Source organism: Pyrus communis, chromosome 5 (genome assembly GCF_041283825.1).
Source record: "Pyrus communis isolate YQ-2024b chromosome 5, ASM4128382v1, whole genome shotgun sequence".
NCBI classification, from domain to species: Eukaryota; Viridiplantae; Streptophyta; class Magnoliopsida; order Rosales; family Rosaceae; genus Pyrus; species Pyrus communis.
The window spans coordinates 3,742,566-3,759,750 of NC_142569.1; the positions used below are offsets into that span (position 1 = coordinate 3,742,566).

General features: G+C 38.8%; 2 protein-coding genes and 1 pseudogene across 4 annotated transcripts; all 3 read right to left on the reverse strand.

Moving 5' to 3' along the window:
* Positions 1–1,683: 1,683 nt before the first annotated feature.
* LOC137726361 (receptor-like protein 51 pseudogene) lies at positions 1,684–3,277 on the reverse strand (annotated as a pseudogene). The gene has a single exon (XR_015962288.1). The product of XR_015962288.1 is annotated as a receptor-like protein 51 pseudogene (transcript).
* A 2,746-nt stretch (positions 3,278–6,023) lies between these two features.
* Positions 6,024–11,851, reverse strand: IRX1 (cellulose synthase family protein). 2 transcript variants are annotated; one of them, XM_088693820.1, is made up of 13 exons: positions 11,485–11,851; positions 10,847–10,923; positions 10,697–10,751; positions 10,461–10,611; positions 9,664–9,930; positions 9,063–9,408; positions 8,774–8,911; positions 8,527–8,652; positions 8,226–8,438; positions 7,849–8,113; positions 7,561–7,760; positions 7,070–7,423; positions 6,024–6,885 (listed from the first exon to the last, which is right to left on the reverse strand). In XM_088693820.1, exons 1-13 carry the CDS (start codon positions 11,660–11,662, stop codon positions 6,298–6,300), a joined length of 2,958 nt encoding a protein of 985 aa, XP_088549946.1. In that variant the 5' UTR covers positions 11,663–11,851; the 3' UTR covers positions 6,024–6,297. The 2 variants fall into 2 exon arrangements, with proteins under 2 accessions (XP_088549946.1, XP_088549947.1); XM_088693821.1 differs by having other exon boundaries at positions 10,697–10,748; positions 11,485–11,766.
* Positions 11,852–12,829: 978 nt separating this feature from the next.
* LOC137726312 (Transducin/WD40 repeat-like superfamily protein) lies at positions 12,830–16,115 on the reverse strand. The gene is made up of 11 exons (XM_068465224.2): positions 15,878–16,115; positions 15,686–15,782; positions 15,543–15,604; positions 15,388–15,450; positions 15,226–15,285; positions 15,093–15,149; positions 14,824–14,866; positions 14,212–14,289; positions 13,527–13,845; positions 13,314–13,458; positions 12,830–13,239 (listed from the first exon to the last, which is right to left on the reverse strand). Exons 1-11 carry the CDS (start codon positions 15,977–15,979, stop codon positions 13,150–13,152), a joined length of 1,116 nt encoding a protein of 371 aa, XP_068321325.2. The 5' UTR covers positions 15,980–16,115; the 3' UTR covers positions 12,830–13,149.
* Positions 16,116–17,185: the final 1,070 nt, after the last annotated feature.

Genomic DNA, 17,185 nt, shown 5'->3' on the forward strand with positions numbered 1-17,185 from the left:
ATATTATCGTTCTTTGCTCAATTGTCGCTTTTGGTATCGAAGTCATCTTTCTTTCACTTGCCACTTTCCGAAACAAACTGCTTCTAATATGATCGTTCCTATTCTCCTCCACCAGCCGCGGAAGGTATTTTTTGAATTATGACGTGCTATGCACGATTTACATATTTTAAATGTATATATATGTGTAAATTGATAAAAGGAAAGTTAAATATTTGAAGTAAATGAATAATCTTAGATCATGCTAGAAGAAATCTCTCATAAACCAATTAAAGCAGTTGAATTCACATAAGAAAATCGGTATCTATAAAATTTACATTAAGAATAAAGAAAATAATATTTAATAAAAATTTGATTGAATTACATTATTGCTAGTTCATTGTGAGGTTAAGTCCACTCCCTCCCCCTTAGTGTAGATAATATCATTTGTTAAAAAATAAAAAAAAACAATCATTTAAGAACTAATTTAATTACATTATTATCTGCGTGCAAAAGATTATTATTTTTTTTTTATAATCGGCATTACATGTCTCTTAAGATTTTTTGAATGTGTTTAAAATAGAGAAAATAATATCTAATAAACAACTGATTGAATCACATTGTTGCTAGCCCATTTTGAGGCTAAACTCACATCTCTCCCCCTTAGTATAAATAATATCGTTTGTTTAAAAAAAAAACATTTGACAACTAATTTAATCACATTATTATCCGCGTATGAATGATTTTTTTTTTATAACCTGCATTATACATCTCTTAAGATGTTTTGAATGTGTTTAGAAAGAGATAAATTGAATCAAATTATTGCTAGCCTATTGTGATTTACTAATTAAAAAAAACCACAAAATAATTTAATTATTAAAAAATAGTATTAAAATGACGAAAATACCGCTACCTTATTTGATGCGTTATTTTGAAATGCCTTTGAAATTTTTTGTTTTGAGAGCATTTTTATCTAATTATTTTTGTTGGCTTGGTGACACCAAAACACTATTCACATTTTCTTCTCTTTTTATATATAATAAATAATTTTCCACTTGGAGATCAATCATAAGTCATAACCAACCCACCATTGTCCTCTTCTCTATTCAAGCAGAAACAGCTGTAAATATTTCTTTTTGTTCTTGGCATCATAAAAAGGAAATCCACCGTTTTAATACCGCAATATCCTAAACAACTTTAATGTGGAATTCATATTTTGGGTGTTAGGCGAGCGGAAATACTGTCTTGGCCAACTGACCGAACGCATGCATCTGGCATCAACATTATTTGAATTCCAAAAGAGGCATACAAGGATCATGACTTAAATCAACTAAGAAAATACCCAATTGTACCAAAACCAAAGTAAATTTAAGCCAATGCTTGTGGCAGAAGGAGGAAATAATACATAATTATATTATATATATTTGGAAAACACATGAAAAGAATAATAATACACCCAAGTGGCCACTTGCCAAAACCTATCAGAAAATAATGAAAAAACCCCACTGCTCTTTTCTCTCCACAGCAATCCATCAAAATTCATCTCTTAATAACCAATTTGGCCTAATCTAATCAACTTTAAGCAATGAAATTAAAGGAAATGTTTTCCGCACTCTTTTTTTTTTCCTCGGGACTCTTACCATTATTTTTCCGGCCTTGGATTGAATAAATCATAAAAAAACCTATCGACAGAGACGAGGAGAAAAATGATGTGCAAAATTACTTTCCCTAAAATTAATCAACAAAACAATGCAATTTCAAGCTTGATCAACTTTCAACGACAGCATTTCGAGAGAAGAACCAAGAAAATAATGAGGAAGACAATAGAAGAAAGTCCAATGGCCACACCAAGAACAACCTTATTCGGACCATGATGTCGATCCTGCTTCTGATCATCCTCGTCAGTGTCGTCGTAGTCCGAATCGCCGCTGTTGTCCGCCGACGAATCAGCTTTCGCCGGTGGCGGCGACATGGGCAGTCCATGTTTGTCGCAGGGAGAAATTCCCAGCTTCAGTTTCGACGACAGAACAGAGTGGTTGTAGCAGAGGTCGCTGTTCCTGCTAATCTTGAACACTTGCAATCTGCTAATGAACGATACATTGAACGGCACGACACCGTGAAATTTGTTGTTTGCGAGATTCAAGTGCTTCAAGCTCTTCATCTCGGAAAGGAATTTCGGGATTGTTCCGTTGAGCTGATTCGAGCTCAGATCGAGATGGACTAGGCCCGGGATTGCTGAAATCGACTCCGGGATGGCGCCGGATAAAGAATTTGAAGACAAAGACACGTTCTTTAAAGAAATCAGGTCCCCGAACGAAGTGGGTATTGAGCCATTGATGGAATTGGAGGAAAGGTTTAAGGTTTCGAGGTTTTCCAGGAGTGTGAGGCCACTGGGTATCTTCCCCTGAAGCTTATTGCCGGAAAAATCTATGTGGGTAAGGTTTAAATTCATGTGTTTCGGAATGCTGCCGGTTAAATTGGCGTGGGAGATGGTGACTGACCTGAGGTTCTTCAAGCTTCCAAGGATGACGAAGGGTCCTGAGGCATTGACTTGGACGTTGGAGACGGTGAGATCGGTGAGGTTTTGGAGGCGGGCGAGCCAGACGCCAGTGAGGCGGCGGAGGGAGTTGATGCAGGTGAAGGAGTGGAGGGAGGCAACGAGGTCGGCGGGGAAGCGGATTGGGGCAATGGGGCAGTTGAGGAAGTGGAGGGACTGGAGGGTGGAGAGGGATTTGAGGGCGGTGAAGGAGAGGGCGACGTCGTCGGAGCAGTTGGCAAGGCGGAGGGAGAGGAGGTGGCGGAAGGGCTTGGAGGAGTCGCAGATGGTGGTGTTTGGGGGGAGGATGGATGGGTTTCTGCAGGGGTCTTTGGAGGTGGGAATGTTGAGGGACTGGAGGGCTCTGAGTTGCTTTGGGTCAAGTGTGCTTGAAGATGGTGAGGATGGTAAGGTTGGGGACCTTGGGGTGGTGGTAGAATTCGGTGGGGTGGGGGAGGAGGTGGGAGATGGGGTTGGGGGGAGTGGTGCTTTGGCTGAAGGTGAGGATGGTAAGGTTGGGGACTTTGGGGTGGTGGTAGAATTCGGTCGGGTGGGGGAGGAGGTGGGAGATGGGGTTGGGGGGAGTAGTGCTTTGGCTGAGAGGGCGGTGGCGGAGAGGAGGAGGAGGAGGTGGAGAAGCAGAGTCAGAGACAGTGGTGGTGGTTCCATTTTTTTTTAGAGAGAGAGAGAGAGAGCTTTGGCCTTATGGGGAAGAGTGTGAGTGTGTATTTGTGTGAGGTGCTTGAGTATGTGTACAGTGACTGACCAGTGAGAGAGCTTGGGAACGATGAGATGAGATTTAGGATGCTGTGTTGTCTCTTGGAATTACTTTTATGCCCTTCAATTCTTGCAAAAATTGCACAACGGGACTTTTGTTTTCGTTGTCCAGCTGGTATTCCTCCTGCATTTACATGTTTAATTTCTAATATGCTTTAATTCACTTCATTATCAAGGTATGAACATGAAGATGAACTCACCTATTCGCACGTCTAAGTTTATAATTCGTTTCATACTTGTTTTAAAACTAATGTTCTGTGCTTGTTTACTATTTATATTTTTCCGCTACACTTCAAAACCATGATAAATTCTTAGCTTATTATTTTCGAGCAATTATGATAGGCTAACAAATGTTATTTGAGTTTCATACTCATCTTATTAATGCTGGTTGGTACTCATTCATTGTTTATATTTTCTTACTACACTATAAACTAGAGGTGGAGCCACCAAGGGATTAGAATGGTTTTGGGCCTATTTTTTTTTTTTTTTTTTTCTCTTTCTTCTGCTACCATAACATATTGTTTTTGTTGCTTATTAGATGAACCCTATCAAAATTCAAGTGTGCCTCTTCTCAGTCCAAATTCTCTTTTCCTTTACGGACCTCCTTTTTCACCCATCTCTCTTATTTCAGTGTAGATTTCCCTTCCCCTCATTTTGCTATTAACTTTTCTTTGTATTTTCTTTAGTCCTTTTGTCATATTTTTAAATTTTCTTGCTTAACTATTTACCTCATATTCAAGCGTTTGAGTTTCTACAATGTTTTTAGTTCACTGAATAGAATTCGATGGGTCTTTCAATGTTTGTGCAACATGCTCTAATTTTTCATGTTGTAAGGCCCCTCCTCATATAAAATTCTTGAATTTAAAATTTTTCACTTCCAACGTAGAGAAGATTATTTACTATGTAGTAGTCTTAAGTGACAACTTTGAACTATCAACATAGTAGTTGATTAATTTTTTTTTTTTTCCAAGGAGTAAAGTAATTAGTTAATTTGAAGTTTAATGATGATTTGCAGTTGATAAACATAAAGATTTGTCATGATGATTTTTACCATCCTTATTCGTTCCTTTAATTTGTCAAAAAGGTGTTGAATTAATCAAGTTGGAGAAATTAAACCAGCAGCAATTAACACCATTTAGGCAAACAAAATAATAATCTACCAACTTTTTCACCTTTGTCTTTTTGCAGCATTAATTATGGAAAATAAAAGAGTGGTTGCCTGTATGAAAAGACTGGCCTGGTTGAGTGTGTAAATAACGGATAAAACCAGGGGCATTCTTATGTGGCCACACGTGTACATTCTTTGAACATATGTGCTGCTGTTAAATACGGAAAGGATCATCTCCAAATCCCTTTTCCGGACCGTTGAAATTTGATCCAAAGGGTTACAGTTATTATCACTTTTAAAGGGTCTCTGTTTGTAACCGTTAAATCAAATTTTAACAGTTCATATCCTGAACTAGGTGGATTATGTGGAAAGGGATTAGGAGAAGATCCTTTTCCATTAAATACAAGAACATGGGTCAAGGACTCATATTTGGATCACATCCGGATTTAAATTGTGGGAATTCTAAAGTTCCTCATATTCTAGTTATCCATCGTATATTGTGCGGTTAGAATTATTTAAAATTAAACATAAATAGTACTCAATGAAAATTGATCACATTATATACGATGAACGGTTAAAATATGAAAATTCTAAAGATCTTGACAAAGAAAATCTAAAAATCATTCTCATCAGAAGGACTCTAAGGCAGATTTCAGCTTTCCAGCTTTCAACAGGTTAATTAATGGAGTAATTAATTAAATAATAAGTAAATGGCTTATTAATCCGACAAATTTCTTTTAAATATTTAGCCTTCCGTTTAAGGCAAAGGCCAAAAGCCCAAGGGGATTTATAATATAAAATCTGAAAATCCAATATTTTTTAGTTAGAGTTGAGATATTCTTTGAAATTTTGTGTCTAAAACAACCTATTACACTGGCGTACTTTACAGAAAAATGAAGTTTTAAACGGTTATGATCTCTTTTTTGAACAACTTGAATTTCTGAGTCTGTCTGCTCAAAACACAGAAATTCAGAAAGAATCTCAACTGAACTTTTGTCGTGTCCAGCTTTTTTGCCTCACGGTATACTCTTTTTAAAAGAGAGAGTGCAACATAGAGGTAGAAAGGGTTGAGGAATTTGGTTGTGAAATAACGGTAAGATTTCTGGTTCTGAGACCATGCGAGGGAGAGTGACCATTCGATCGGGAGTGGGGGCCGTATTCTGATGCTCATATTTCTGCTTTTCCATCAAGACAAGGTTACTAATAAGAAAATATGTGTTAGCTAGCGTACGAGAAAAGTCTTGTTTAGGGAAAATGTTTCGGTACAATCACAGATTACATCATTCATTCGACCTTTCACATAAAACAATGTTATTTTATGTTTTGTTCGGCACAACTTCACACTAGTCTCAAACTCCTAGACCTTTGAGGCTGCTGCCCTATACGGTTGGTACCACCGAGTCCATTCCATTGTGAGTGTAACTCCGTGGGGCAACTTTATCCATGATCTATTCACATTGTTAGAGGAAAGCTTCGATAAAAATGCTTAACTATGACAGCTTTCATATTGAATCTGACAAAAATATAGAATATCCCATATTTTACTAAAATTGTCTTACAAATCATGTGTTAAGGGTCCCGTACACAAGTTTTTCTTCCCAACGTTAACGAATTTAGAACAAAAAATAGACAAAAATACATCACTAAGTGATGGTGAGACATGATCCAAATGCAATTGGAAGGGACAATTACAACATCTTCTTACACTGATATTGTTGGACAGCAATGCTTAAATCTTTGCACACTGATCGTCAAAATCCGAAAGAACAAGGAAAAAAAAAATTTCATTACAAATCTTTCTAAACTACAAAGAACTCACTTCTGATTCCCAGAAATCGAGTTTTTCCTCGCATTCAAACTATAACGAATTCAAAATCGTGGAAAACTTTCGTGTAATGTCTCAGCAGTCTATGGAAATGCAGCTTTCAGCAAGCGTTGAGCTGTCCACTTTGCTCACAAAGGGATTTATCTTCACCCAAACAAGAGAGAAGACAGAGGCCAAGAGCACTGACCACAAAACAACGATGGTTGGAGTCCGGTTTTGGCGTCCCATGAGACCTTTGAGGAAGGGATAGAGATGGAGAATCACCCAGAAGGCGAAGAAAACCTTCCCGAAAAGTGGCCCCCAAGCTTCGTATCCCTTGTTAAGGGCGTCCGAAAATCCAGCTACAACACCAACCATGTTTATAATGAGGAGTGTAGTGGGGGGAATCAAAAGTGTGGTCCATTTGATCAGATAGAGCTCTCCGAATTCTGTGTCCTCGGCTGATTTGGTTGTGACGGTGAAGTTGGTGTCAATTCCGGCCAACATCTTTAAGAAACCTTGGAAGACGGCGAAGAGATGGGCTGAAACACCCCCGATCACCCAGAACTGCTCGTTACGCCATAAGTCCTCAATGCGGACTCCACTCCACCGCAACTCAAGCACACTTGTAGCAATGATGGAGATGAAGAGGCCAAGAAACAGGGCACTTGCCAGGTTTGTAAGCTGAATCAAAGATCAAAAGAATTATACTTAACTCGATTAATGCAGTGGCCAAGTTTCTTGAATATCAAGAAACACATTCAACGATTCTAAAGTTTAACATTATCGATGTGCTAGCCTTTCTGCACGTGCGAGAGGCGTTTTATTATGTCTGTCTCATAAGACAGAGAAGGTAGAAAAAACTTACCGTTGGGATGATGAATTTTCCTGTGAGAAGGCATATTGCAGGGAGTGTACAGTAAGCAACGAGAGGGAGGGATGTGAAGGGGTAAACAATAGTGTTGATATATGCCATTCTCTGAAGCAGTTTGAGGCGGCCTCCTGCAAACCCGTACCAGAGAGGACAATGTCTACTGAGGAAAATTTCCACTGAACCAAGTGCCCACCGAAGAACTTGGTGCAGTCGATCAGAAAGGTTAATGGGAGCTGACCCCTTGAATGCAGGCCTCAAGGGCATGCAGTAAATTGACCTCCATCCACGGCAATGCATCTTGAAACCGGTTAAGATATCCTCCGTGATTGATCCATATATCCAACCAATCTGTGGAAAAAATGAATATAAACCATTTGGATAGAAGAACACGGTGATTATTAATGGAAGCCATAATTCGTTTACAAGCTTCTAAAACTTCAAGATTCCAATCAAATACTTCTACAAAAATTAGAGTAGAATCCTACTTCTTTTCCCCACGCGGTCTTCTCTTCATAACCGCAACTAATGACATGAATTGCCTCCCTGATCAAAGTTGATGGGTTGGAAGATTCGGCCACTCCTCCGTTCTCCATTAGTGTAGACTCTATGAATACAGATGATAATCCAAAAGTTTTCTCAAAGCTCGTCTGCGAGATCAACATTGACCTCTCAAACTCATCATAGTCTGCATAAGAAAGCGCAAATAATTTATATACTGAAAGCTCAACAACAATTTGTCTAAATCCAGTTTCAACGAGTGATTAGATACATACTCTCAATCTCCCGGAGGTTGAATATGGCAGCATCAAGCTCCTCGCGTTTTGCATCTCGGTAAGCCTCTGACAGATCTTTTGACGGCTTCTTAGAGGGGCAGCAACAAGAGCAGCAACCACACCATGAGCAGGAGGATGAGGAAGCAGCCTTGGGTAAGTTGGGCATAGAAGGAGGACCGTAGCCATAAAGTGCTTGCCTATTGAAACAACATCCTGTCCCCACATATACTGGACCTTGAATTCCATCCAGTCCTTTCATGTTAACCTGCAAATTGAGATTGAGAGATATTCAAAACTTTACTAATTCGTTTCAATTGTGCAGGAAATGTAAGGCTACTGTCAAAATGTTGAGATCTGTATGATAGCTTCAAACTCACATCAAAGAAAACTGTGTTGCGGTTGGCATATCGATCACTGCGATCAATGCCATCAAACCTCTGAGGAAACTGCACATAGCATACTTCTCGACCAACTTGCGGGTCCATCAAGAAACACATTGCCTCACGAATTGCCTGGCTATTGTTAACGTAGTGATCGCAGTCAAGATTGAGGATGTATGGGGCATTTGTGAGAACTGCAGACACCCTTACCTGAACCAATCCAATCAATCAAGTTATGTATGTATATATACCAAATCATGAGGTAGCAATTTATCACTCTAAAACCATGTATTTATACCAGAGCATTTTCAGCACCAGCTTTCTTGTGATGTGGATAGCCGGGTCTCTTCTCTCTCGAGACATAAACCAATCGAGGAAGTTCATTTCCCTCAATGTCATAGGCGCCACTGTGTCCCAGGAAAACCTGAGAAGGGTAAACTATCATGTGTCGATAGTTGATCGAAAACAAAAGCAAAAGAAAGAAGAAACAGTGTTCACCAAGGTTATCATTATTGATTAAAATGAATCATAGGGTATCTATCTACCTGAATCATTCCGGGATGGTCACGTGGGTTATTTCCTGGCCAAGGTGTTCCGTCTTGCATAGTCCATCCTTCTTCTGGTGTTTTTTGAGCCTTTGCAACTAAAGCATTCATTCGAACTTTGAATTCTTCATAATCTCTCTGTAAACAAATTATGAAGTGATTATTAATGAAAGCTTTCTGATATTTAGACAAACAACTAGCACATTTGCTTCCATTTAGTTTTGATATCAAATTATCATGAGTGATATTCAGTTGCAACTAGAAGAAGCTTCGGCCATTAGGTACTTACTTTCATCGCTCTGCGCTCCTTCACAAAAGATGGTTGCACTTTATCCTTCAAGTAGTCAATCTTTTGTGAGAAGTAAAACTCAGGTGCACGTGGTTCAATCGAAAAATTCTTGCAGAATGGTACCCACTTCCTTGCAAATTCAGATGTCTCGGCAAGAGATTCAAAAGTAAGCATGGCAGCACCATCATCAGACACATAGCAAGAAACTTTATCCACGGGGTAGTCTACAGCAAGGATAGAAAGAACAGTATTGGCAGTGATCAGGGGCGGTTCTTTCAACGGATCAACTGTACTCACGAAGAAATCCACTGCAGCAAGCTCAGAGGGCTCACCCTCTCTTTCAAACCTGGCATAGAAGTTTATACAACCATTTCATAAGTACATCCATTGCGAAAACTTAAGACTATGTTTAAAATCCAATTCAGAAATTAGGGTCATTTGTTTCCTCCCCTTCACTGGTTAACAGTTTTTAACAACTCAAACTTTGCTCATACTTTCTTTTCATAATCTTCCAGTGAGCATGAAATTAAGATTCGAAACATCGATAACTAATATTGGTAACCGGTTGAAAGCATAAGAAAAATCAATTGAAGATGCATACCTGGCAGATAACCTATCAGTAAATGTAATCCGATTAACTGGAGACCACTTAGGAAACTGATCCAACACCCATGAAAAAGCGAACCAGATCTCACATATGATAGAAGTGAACCATAGACCATAAGCGCTATCAACAGGATTTGTTACTCGATAATGGAAGAAAAGGGCAAGAATGATCAATCGCATAATTATTACAGTTCTGTATGGTGTGATTCTGTTGGGTGGGAGTGGAACAACAGTTGAAAGTGGTTCCGCAGCCTCTGAGGAACTGCATAGAAGGCCATAATTCAATTAACACACTAGTTTGCGTAAAAAGAAAGCGTCAAATGTTATGAAATGGATATGATCCAAAGTCCAAACACATCTAAACTCATACATGCATAATATTCGCCCTTTTTCTTTTGAAAATTACACTGAAACTTCCCAAAATATTAACATGCTTTTAATCATTTCATTAACTGTGTTTATGAAGTACTGTTAGGATACTGATATGCATTTTTCTACTCTTTCGTGTCCAATATTTGGAATCGCAGGATAACTATAATGAACATAGAACACCATCCAACATGAAATAACAACATACGAGTAAAAGTCATCTCGTCTAAGCCAAAAACAATTTTTCCTTTCATGAACACCTGAACCTTTGCATGACATAGACAACAGCGTTATGGAAAAGACTCAAAAACATGGAGCCTAATCAGAAAACTAGCACCGCAAGGCCCTTATACGTTTGAAACTGCTTTATCATTTCTGTTTTAGAGTGTCCTCTACATAAACCCAAGTTTTAGTTGTACTTACTATTCCTCTGTCATCTGCTGCTCAGGTGGAATTTGAGCCTCCTTTTCCCCCTTAGGCGTATCCTTTTTCTTCTTGTTCTTTTTATCCTTCTTATCCTTCCAACTCTCCACTCTGTTCTTCCAAATTGGATTGCCATATTCATCGTTTAATTCTTCAAGGATAACGAAAAAAAATGCAAATTGGTAAAAATGAGACAAGGGGGCAAAAATCATGTAAGGAAAAGAAGTACGACTCACCACTATCCAGTGTAGACACACTGCTGATATGCCTAGCATGAATTCCGGTATCCTGCTGAAACAAGTATGTGGCAAACTGTAAGAAACTTCACTCATCTCATTTCACATAGAGTACCTATAAGTTACAGCATTGTAGATACACATTTGTACCTGAGAACTATTCAGGTGAGCCTCCATTGTGGATCGAGTGCCAGAGACCTTTGTTTCATAGTCCGCCAACGAGCTATCTGAAGAATTTAACAGCCAATATCATAGCTTAGGAATCATGAGAATCACAAATTTGATTATGTAACGAGCCGTATAAATGATAAATGTCACATTATCAATCAAGACAAAAAAAAATGAGCCCTTTTTCAATCTCTCTCCGAAACTCAAAGGGACTCAATTTCAGAACGGTATTTCACCTATATGCACACTTGGTTTCATTACTCTCGTCGCATCATTTCCAAAATCCAAAATCCAAATAGCACATGGAGAAACCGAACTTTGAATATGCAAACGCACACGATGAACTTGCCCAAATCAGCTTACGAGAAAGAGAAAGTTCGATCTTAATCCATCATCAAGTGCGTGCGTGGGAACTTAATCAGTATCCTAAAGATTTTGTTATAATGTGATCAACCAAACTATTTCTATAAATTTAAAATGTACATAATTTCCAATTTCATGTACAAATAAGTACAATTATCACAGAATGCTGCCAATATAACCAAATAACAAATGTAGACATACACCAAAGCATCTGAAAACACAGACATGGTTCAGAGAAATCCAAGAACAAGACATACCGTCATAGGGAATGCCACACTTTAAGCAGAGTTTACGCCCGGCCTTGACATCATCATCGAAACAAGCCTTGCAAACGGGGAAATTACACTCGTGGCACGCCACGAAAATCTCCCCATTAGCATCAAGCCCCACCTGCTCGCCGCAGGCATTGCACGGAGGAGCAACAGACTGCATCATTTTCGACAAAGTCGAAGCCTTTCCTCAATTTCCAGAGAAACCCAAAATTCCAAATGATCCTTGGAAGAGGCTGTTTCACTCCACTTGCCAATCTGGGACTTGTTGCTGGTCTTATACAAAATGCCGAAACCACATTTTTGCAATGTTGAGAAGGAAGAGGTGGATGGAGTGTGGTAGTTGGAAGGGTGTGGAAGTTGGGGTGTTGGTGTCATTGTTTTTGCACAGAGAGAGAGAGAGAGAGAGAGAGAGAGAGAGAAAGAGAGAGAGAGGGTGGTGGGAAGCTTAAGCTACGCATTGTTTTTCCTTTGTTTTTTGCCAAAAGGAATGAGATTTGAAATTTTTGCGGGAAGTGTAAGGAAGGTTTCGGTTGGGCAAGTTACATCCTTGAACCCACCAAAAACCTCAGAACAAACGAGGTGGACTGGAGTTGTCTTTTACGTTTTACCTATACCTGGCAAAATAAAGGCCCTACAAGCATGCCTTATAAAACGGCTTTGGTAATTATGTTAAAGACTAATTAGGGCTTTTACTTACCCTACCTTTAGGAAATTAACCAGGAATCTTCGTGTACTTTCTATTAATCACAAGCGTCCAAATTTGTGTTATTACAAACATTTTGACAGATAACACTTTACTGCAATAACGGAATACAATTATACATATGCACTCTGGTGTGGATTTGATTTTCATTGATCTCTCCTCCTAACAACTAACAATTAGCCTAACACCATTGTTTGTATAAATAAATTAAAAAAAATTGAATTTTGTCACACATTGATGATTATGAAAGAGTTAGGAACATATCTCCACTTTGGAAGAGACGAGAAAACTACATTACCATAAGTCGGATAGAAACATGCAACTTCCTATTCGGTGACAATTTCACAATTAATACGTTACACAGTTGGTCTTCATCCTGCAGGTTTATTGGGTAAAGGTTCTCAAATCTCAAGTACATCCTTCTCCTTTCTACTTGTGAGACGTATAAGAATTAGCCAAGTACTTAGAAAGGTGCGTGTTAAGAGAGGAACTTGTATAGAAGGCCATTTATCGTGACGTTCTGAATCACTAATACAATGTCACATTTAAAACACCCTCTACTAAGCTCTGTACGTGACATTGACAATAAACCCGTTCCACAGAAGTCACTTGGTGACGCACAAGGTATTGAGTCAACATCGCTTCAACAATATTATCATATCATGGATTACAACGGTATGTGATATTGCATACCAACCAAAACTCCAAAAGGAAAACAACATAACATGTGATACCAGCAGTGACATGATAGAGTTACAGACTAGCATCTGATTTCCCAACTTACACATAGGAAACGTCTACAGGTCAGCAGAAGGTTGCCGGGTCAAGTGCAGCAAGCTGATTATGGCGATTAAGGATTTGCAGATCAAGGCACAATACGCAGAGAGTAAACAAGTTTTCAGATATCTGAGAATGAGTTTGCCAGTCATTGATTGCGCGGCTTTAATCTAGGCAACAGAATAAACCTTTACCACCTTTGTTGTATCACAAACAACTAGGTTTTCTGTATCAGCCGGAGTGGTACAGAGCCAGTTGACCTGCCAAGGCAATCAATTTCATGATGAGAAGATAAAATGAAAAGGAAAGAGGCGGTAAAGCAACGGTAACTCACTTTTTTGCTGTGGTTGATATTCAACTGTAGAAGATCGCTGCTGCTACCTTCATCAATACACTTGGTCCAATCCCAGACCTTTACCAACTTATCATTTCCACCTGATATTATAAATCTTCCTCTATCTCCAAATAACGAAAATGCCCTGAATAACATGTACTAGTCAGTGTGTGAATTAGGTTTCTTTGAACTGCATTTAAGTCTATTACTTACACGCAAGAGACAGCAGCAGTGTGACCGCCGGATGAGTAATCCAAATGCAACCTTTTCCTTCCTTCTTGATCTGGGTTTTCTAGATCAGTACCTTTCGATCTTGATTGAGATCCTTTCTGAGGTTTTTTAGAACCTTTTGACCTCAGGTGAGCAAGTTCAGCTTCTAGATTAATTACATCAACTGCACCATCACCCCTAGCCACAATGCAAACCTTGTCTGATTTGTCTAACATATCCATTTCTGGAACAGCTATTGAGTGAACAAAAGCAGGATTAAAACACTGTTCCTTGGCCTCGCCATTATTTGCATCAGGCAAATCTGCAGTGAAAAACAGCAAGCACAAATTGTATAAAAAATCAATCCAACCACTGACCCGCAATGATTTTAAATTTATATGTTCTTCCAAAAAAAATCATCAAAATGATCATTTTAGTAGAAACGAAATAAAGTGCATCAACATGTTGAGAGGAGGACAAGTATGAAATAAAAATGAAAAAAAAAAAAAAAAAAAAATCATATTTTGTGCCAGGCAAGAGAAATGGTTAGGAAGGGTTCATGTGACTACGATTTCTTAAGTGCGTGATAGGCCTGGAACCCATTCCAATTTTGATTTAATGTCATAAGGGATACGGAAAGCAACAAATTAAGGAAGAGAAAGTTGTAGATTACAAAAGATAGTTTTACCAAAGTTCATAATTTTGTTCGGGCGCCCCTTGGAGAAATCCCACATTACAAGCTTTGAATCAAGACCTCCCGTGATAACTGTCCAAGATACCCCAAGATAGAAGTTGGTAGTCAATTATCTGTGAATAGAAGGAGATGAGATTTTACTGGATTCTTCAGCAAACAAACCCACACAATCACACTCATATACCATGTATGCTCCATGTGCCTTGTTCAAGTAAATCCTAAGATTTTTGTAAAATATATTAGCACAGCACCAAAACATGATAAGAGGCCCTCAAAAGTTCCGGTTGAAAGCCCCATTCTGGATTAAAAACGCTTAATGGAAGCCTTTAATTTCTTTCATCCAACTAGTGCCAACTAACATTATCAATTCAGGTACACATATTTTGTTATTCTCTTAGAGTGAATGTAACTATTAACTTTAATTTATGGTAAAGATATATTATTTTTTGTTTCTTTCCACTTTGTTGCAAACTTAGAGTATGCTTGGGTGCACCAAAGGACTTGAATGACTCTTCTCTCCAGTTTATAAATTGAAAAAAAAAATTCCACGATGGAAGAAAGCAAGACCAAGAAGGAGAGAGAGCAAATGAAATCCTGCAGACATACCTTCCCAAGGTTTCCAAGGAAGGAATTGCGCGGTGCTACAAATCTACAGTGTATAGTTAAGGTGATAGAATTGCAAGAGTAGGATAGCAAAAACTTCAAAGGAACAGATCATGCTGGGTACTAAGCAGTTGAAATTTAACGAAAGAAAGAAGGAAAATGAAAAGATATGCAGCACAATATTTTGTTCAAAATCCAACGCTGAATCACATTCTTTGTAGAAGAAGCAAAAACGGAAGTGCTTGAATTATCTACAACAGAAAAAAGGATACACTTGTATGGCCATCTCTTAATGTTTTGTAAATTCGTTTCTGGCGAATGTCAATAATCTGCCACAATGATTACAGTCAGCCGTTTATGAGATAGACATTCAATTACATATGAACGGAAAAGATCAGTAGGGACCTTAATTTCACCGCCGTCATCGGGAGCAGCAAGAAAAGAGGACTTAGAGCTGCAAGCAATCTGCAATCACAAACATACATACAAATAAGCTCCAGAAATGGAGCACCTGAACTCAAAAGTAAGCAATCGAATTCGAAACAATGTCTACCTCAACTCCAATACCTGATTTATCTCTTCTTTGTTATAATCAAAGCTCTCCAGGGGCTTCCACGAGCATGAACTCCCCTTGAAAATGGAATGACAAACTCTAAACATTCAACAAGTAAAAACATCGAAAACACGAAAACATAGAGTGAGAGGGGAGGGTTGATGATTACCAGACGGACATCAAAGCTCTTGACTTGCTTCCCGGATGCAACATATATCATATTTTCATTTCCTGATTCAACCCACAAAAATAAATTTCCTAAATTTTCACTCTAAAAAACTCAAATACTCAAAACTTTGTTAAACATTTTACCTGGCCTGAAACATAAGGATGAAATGGGTTCCTCTCCCACCTCCATGATATCAATCGCATCTTTGCATCGCATATCGAACCAGCAAATGCAGCCATCCTACAAAGTTTCGATTTTTCCATTTCAATACCAAAAACATGCAAACGCCACAGAATGTTGAGTTTTCAAATTTGAAATTTCCTCCATAACCATACCTCGCCTGAGGAGGCGACGAGGCCGGGTGTAGCGGCTGAGGCGATGCAGCACGTGGCGGTAGCCTTGTGACCCTTCAGTCGCCTTGGTTTCGGGTCCGCCATCTCCTCCTTTACCTTTGTCACTCTTCGTTTTAGTTTGGTCTTTCGTTCGGCGAGCGCGGTGGTGTTGGCGGTGCTGCTGCTCTCTTGGGTTGGGTAAGGTTTGCCGCCATTTCAAGCCCAGCCCATTTTTCTGACACTTGGGCCCAGCCCAGTCCAAATTGCAATACCCAAGAAAAAAATTAAAGTTGGAAAACTAGTCGAACTGATGAAACAAAAAAATTAAAAACTGATCATTAACCCAATTTTAACATAATTAGTGTACTAATACTTCCAATCATGGCAACTGAAGACGTTTCATCCTTAAAGCCCTCCGTTTAACCAAAATTGCCTCTAACAAGGTAACAATTTTAGACACAACACGTTACACGACTTGAAATTTGCGTGAACTTAAGACACAATTAATACAACTAGAACATGAACACAATGCATTGCCTCCTACCTGTAGAGTTTAGACTATGGTACGTTTCATCCTGAAGGCAACGCTAGTCAGCGGCCCACACATAATAAATTAACCGAAGAAAAAAAAAGAAATAATACAAGTTCAAATCACCTCACAAATTAAAAGATAAAAAAAATCTTTTGGAGTAGAAATTGCATTTCCTTGTGGGACAAAATCTTCTCCGGTGGAATATATTCAATTGCAACAGCATTATGCATGTGATCCCTTTCTTTTTTCAAGCACACGTGAACTCAAAAGGTATCTGCATAAAATCGACAAGATTTGTTGAATAGAAATTTCCCTGTGACTCTACTTTGGATTTTTAGTGACGGAGTTTCCCAAAAGCGCTTCTAAATAAGCCACAGCTTTGGCATTTAACTTGTGTACCAGGGGAAGCTGACACCCAAGGCTGCTTGCTTGCTGAAAAAGCATCGTTTCACAAGAAAAGGACGACCTATTTGTTGCATATATATGAAGGCTGGTTAGTGTTAGAATTCCTCTGTCTCACATTGACCAGCAGGTTTGAGAATAAACCCTTTAAATAGAATTACCTCACTCTAACTAACACGGAGGTCTTTTGTATTAAAACCCCACACCTGACGGATTAAGCGGGTAGCCAAGTGAGGACAGTATTGATGTTGTTGGAGTGGGCTCATGACCTGTCTACTACACAGCACCCCTCACTTGAACAGAAATTGAGATTTTATTGCATATTAAATAGAATCTTCGGGTAATAGTTCGATTATGGAACGAACATCTGTTTTAAG

What these genes read in the sequence shown, in the direction of transcription:
- LOC137726312 (XM_068465224.2), bottom strand. Translation starts at nt 15,979, where the DNA reads ATGGCGGACCCGAAACCAAGGCGACTGAAGGGTCACAAGGCTACCGCC. An exon ending in AGAGCTTTGATGTCCGTCTG is followed by an intron (nt 15,451 to 15,542) that starts GTAATCATCAAC and finishes TCCATTTTCAAG; the next exon opens with GGGAGTTCATGCTCGTGGAA. An exon ending in TCCTTGGAAACCTTGGGAAG is followed by an intron (nt 14,290 to 14,823) that starts GTATGTCTGCAG and finishes TATCTTGGACAG; the next exon opens with TTATCACGGGAGGTCTTGAT.
- IRX1 (XM_088693820.1), bottom strand. Translation starts at nt 11,662, where the DNA reads ATGATGCAGTCTGTTGCTCCTCCGTGCAATGCCTGCGGCGAGCAGGTG. An exon ending in TGTGTCTACACTGGATAGTG is followed by an intron (nt 10,612 to 10,696) that starts GTGAGTCGTACT and finishes TTATCCTTGAAG; the next exon opens with AATTAAACGATGAATATGGC. An exon ending in GAAAATTCATCATCCCAACG is followed by an intron (nt 6,886 to 7,069) that starts GTAAGTTTTTTC and finishes TCTTTGATTCAG; the next exon opens with CTTACAAACCTGGCAAGTGC.